Genomic DNA, 4,527 nt, shown 5'->3' with positions numbered 1-4,527 from the left:
TGAAACAAAACCATATGTTAAAGTTTTGCATGAACTCAGATACACCAAGCTTGTTTGTTATATTGAAAATTCTATCCAAATTTAGCTTGATCGAATCAGGCTTTATAATGATCAACTATACGCCTATACCACTATTTCACTTTTTTCAGATGAAATTTTGATTTTTAATTCACAAAATTTTAAAGACCAAACTCAAAGGCCTGAATCAAAACTGATAACTACAATAGGTGACATAAACGTTTTCAACTCCTCATAAGACTGATACATTTTCTCTAGGATGTTGATATGAACTTTTTAAGAAAATTTCTTCCCTCGGACCAAATTGTCATCTAAACCATAATACTCAATTATGCGAAGTATCACTATCTTAAGGAACGAACAAGTGATTGATTTTGCCGATCATTAGATTTAGCTAGCTCAAGTCAATGCTATTTGTAGTCATATAGCTAATTTATTTCATGTGTTCATTCAAAAGAATGCTTTCAAATTTCAATAGAATTGATTATGGACTAGACAATCAATTTCATACCGATAAAATTTATCCTAATCTCAAGTCTTAAAAATCAATATTTATCTTAATTTAATTCAATAAAACAGACAAATAACAATTAACCATCATAAGATTAGAGTCTCCGACCTAAAATTTGGTCATCTTACAACCTCGACGACGACAACGACAACTACAACTACGACTACAACGATAATACTCAAATCCCGGTCAGAAACTAAAAGAAGGGAATTCAAAGATCTGGAAGAGTAGGAGACTAGGAGTTGTGGGACTGAGAATTCAAAGAGACCAAATTAAATACAAAACTCCACCAAAAAAAAAAAAAAAATCCCAAAAATACTCAAAATTCTTTTTGAAGAAAACTCAAGAAATAGAGAGAGAAAATTCACCGATTTCAAAGGAGAAAAGAGAAGAGAAGAGAAAAAGAGGAGAGAGAAAATTCAATGGCGTCTTCAACTGTACAACCCATAGTTACCCCTTCAACAACTACTACTCCATTAACAACAACTTCAAATCAAAATCAAAATCAAAATCAAATTCCAGTAGTTCCAAATCTCCCGCCACAATCTCAACCACCTCTTTCAAATAATTTCAATCCGAAGAAGAGACCTCTTGACCATGTTTATCTTCTTCAGAGTTCTCCTTACTTTAAGATGCGTGCTTTTATCAGAGACCTTCGTCCCCTTTTTCTTCAGGTTTACTCTTCTCTTCTATTTTTATCTGTTTTTTTTTTCTTTTTTTTTTTCTGGGTATTGTTTGATTTCTGGAAATTTGATTATTTTGGATAACGTTGCTTGATTTTCTGTTAACTTTTACTTTCCAATTGTTAATTTTTGTGGGTTGTTTTTTTTAGTTGATTTCTGTAAAGTTTTGAATCTTTAGGTTTTTGTTCTAACTGTTTCTGCAATTGGGTGTTGCCTGGATTTCTGTTTTCTGCCAAAATTTGAAGTTTTATTTGTTTTTAATCAAATAAAATTATGTGGGGCGATTTTTTTTTTTTGAGATTTTTATGGGTTTAGTTTGCAAAAAAAAAAAATAAAAAAAAAAATGTTGATTGCGTCAAAGAGTTGTTATCTTCCCTAATTGCGTAATGGTGCATGAGCAGAGTGTAGTTCTTGATAATGTGAGTGGAATTGGATAATTTTGCAATTCTAAGTTGATTTGATTTTGGGTCATGTTAATTATTGTAATTGATTGTTGGAGTTTTAATTAGATCATATAAATTCATGTGGAATCAATGTGCTAATTTAATGCTTTGTATCTGCTGAGAGGTGATTATCAAATGTTCGTGTTTGCTTATTATTCTAAGTCTATTTAGTTTTTACAAGTCATGATTTGAATGGTTCGAGACTCCGAGTAACTTACCTTGCATTTTTATTCAGAAATCTGAATTGACACTCTAGGTAAAAGATGCAATAATGCACTATCCTTGAGGAAGTGGTGTTTTTCTGAGGGTTTGATGTGGGTGAAAATAATATGCCACTGAGGATTATTTATGATGCCTATTCGTGAATAACAAGATTGCGGCTATCCCTTGATTCGAGCCTTCCTTTTAGTGATAATCCGTACTTCTGGTTTGCACGAGTATTAGATATTTTACTGTCAACCAATACTAATCTCCACTATGACAGTATTAATTTTCATGTAATAGGCATATTTAGGAAATAATCAAAGCATATCCTCTATATGATTTGCTTTCCTGAGCTGTTTAATTGAATAAGTGGTCATGACTCATGAAGTTACCAAAGCTAGGAAAGGTGCAGCAGAATGGGAAAGAGAACTAGATTCTATGATGTATGTGTAAATATTACTCGATATGTAACGGTCGTGGCTTCATGGGTGTACTTGTGACTGAACCTTCCATTGATGTCCATTACTAATCTTTGGTCAATTTTATAGCTCATGCTCGTTTTTGCATTCTGATTCGAAAACTGTTATGAGCTACAACTTGTAAAATTTTTCATGTTTACAAATTTCCGCCCAACTTCATGAAAACTTAGCTTCAGATCTTAGTTTAGTCAAAACAAATATTGGATCAACCACTCCGGATAGAGTCTCTCTTCTTTTCTTTGTTGAATTCTTTCGAGGATGCTATGGATTTTCTTTATGGATGTGTGCTGGCTGCCTTGACAGCATGCTTTTCTTCCTGTTTCGTAGCTTATCAGCATCAGTCCTGTAGAATATGCTGTACTCTGTTAGGTTTATCGCACCCTAATCCTCAGTGATTCCTTGGTGAGAGCAATGCACCTCTCTAACCTTGTTCTTCAATGTACTCCCTAAAAAGTTATTGAACTGGTTGCAAGTTGATTTGTAGTTTGTTTTAATATGATATTCTAAGTTAAACTCATTGACACTTGAACTAGACTTCTGAAAAAGAATACATAATATATAAGGCCCTTGAGATGAGGTCTTAGTGTCTTACCATTATACCAGTTGCCTCATATTTAATTAGTACTGGCCACTGGGATACCAGTTTGCCTCAATTTTTTTTTTTTTATCATAGATCCTTTTTTTAAGTGTGCTGATAACTACTCTGTATGATCATAATAAGACATTGATGCCTTTTCTTTTCTATGTTGAAGGTTCTCCGTGCCCCCGACTTTCAAAACTGTGAAGCTGCCCGCAGGATCCAAGAAAGTATGATAATCTCTCTTCATCTTTAGCTCAGATGTTAAAAGTGTACCCTATGCCGTAACCATTTATGTGCTGTGTGCGAAGTATTTAATCTTGTTTGCCTTTTGTATCACTTGCTTTGTTCTATCAAGTGCTACTGCAGAGTGCCTTTTTCTCCCTCTCCCCCTTTCTTGAGGCGACTTTGGTGGTGAAGAAGTTTGGAGAGGACCCTAAAGATAGGTCCTATTTTGGTAGCTTAAACCTTGTTAGACCAATAATGTTGGTCTCTAACACTTTACACCTTAAATAAAATGAGTGTTCACACTTTGCCTTGGTTTTGGGTGATGAGTGTTCTAGACAAATTTTGTAGACTCACACTTTTGCCTTGCTTTTGATTAATGAGTGATCAAGACTTTTATTTTCCGAGTTAACAAGTTTTAAACTCGTTTCTTTCTTTGCTAATCACTTGCTATCCTTGGTAAATCTTATGAAGTACTTATTAAATTTTCTTTAAACTTGCAGAAATGACGCTTATGGTGGAGTTATGTAGACACCAGACAGCGGAGAAGGTACCGCTAGCTAAGTGCAACAGCGGAGCAGGAAGTTTAGATTTCACTAACGAGAAACTGGGAGGGCTTGGGCAGAAGCCTGCTGATCAGCCATCACAAGAAAAGCGCTTCCCAGTAGGAAATAATCTTGAAAAGCCAATGCATGGCGGTACCCGGATCACAGGAACTTACATTGTTGGTGGTTCTGCATTTGGCTGGAATTTCATCACATTCCATGGAACTAAACCTGAGTATTATGGCAGAACCAAGGAGTCATTTCGGGCCGGTAAATGAGTTATTTTCTCAACTGTTGGAAGGTTATGGTCTCTTATCAAGAGCTAATATTGATCAAGCCAGCATCTGTACTCTAGTTATTCCATCTTTTTTTTGGTGGGGCGAATTTTTGAAGGCTTGCTCTTTTCTTTTCTTTTATTTTTTTCTTCTTTTTGGATCTAGAAACTAGCTCCCATTGCTAATCTCTTGTATATGAGGCTGTCAACTTGTGGAGTATGACTTTCTATTTAGTTGCTGTAGGAATTTGGCGACTTTCTTTGTTTCAGAATGATCTGGTTTTGAATTTCCTAATCAATTTGGTAAATGGATTAATTGCAATTTATGATTTGTAACCTTTTGTCCTGCCAAAACATTTTCCTGTATCTTTAATTTCCTTTCTCCTTCTGAATTACAATAATCTTAGATATCTCCATATATAATAAATACTTCGTATCTAATATTAGCGATTATGGCATGTTAAGACTTTGGATATAACTTTGAATCGTTTGAAGTCAGAGACTGAAAGGATATCGCTCAACGAGACATTACAGAAACTAACAAGAGCCTCCAAGACTTCAATAAAAA

General features: G+C 34.6%; 1 protein-coding gene across 1 annotated transcript; it reads left to right on the top strand.

Annotated features, from left to right (window-relative positions):
- The first annotated feature begins 626 nt into the window (after nt 1-626).
- On the top strand, nt 627-4,325 carry LOC110731520. Its single transcript, XM_021911366.1, has 3 exons — nt 627-1,203; nt 3,091-3,145; nt 3,644-4,325. Exons 1-3 carry the CDS (start codon nt 952-954, stop codon nt 3,961-3,963), a joined length of 627 nt encoding a protein of 208 aa, XP_021767058.1. The 5' UTR covers nt 627-951; the 3' UTR covers nt 3,964-4,325.
- The last annotated feature ends 202 nt before the right edge of the window (nt 4,326-4,527 follow it).

This window comes from Chenopodium quinoa, unplaced genomic scaffold, assembly GCF_001683475.1.
Source record: "Chenopodium quinoa cultivar QQ74 unplaced genomic scaffold, ASM168347v1, whole genome shotgun sequence".
NCBI classification, from domain to species: domain Eukaryota; kingdom Viridiplantae; phylum Streptophyta; class Magnoliopsida; order Caryophyllales; family Amaranthaceae; genus Chenopodium; species Chenopodium quinoa.
The sequence above is the reverse complement of the archived record's forward strand: the minus strand, read 5'-3'. Positions and strand labels throughout refer to the sequence as shown.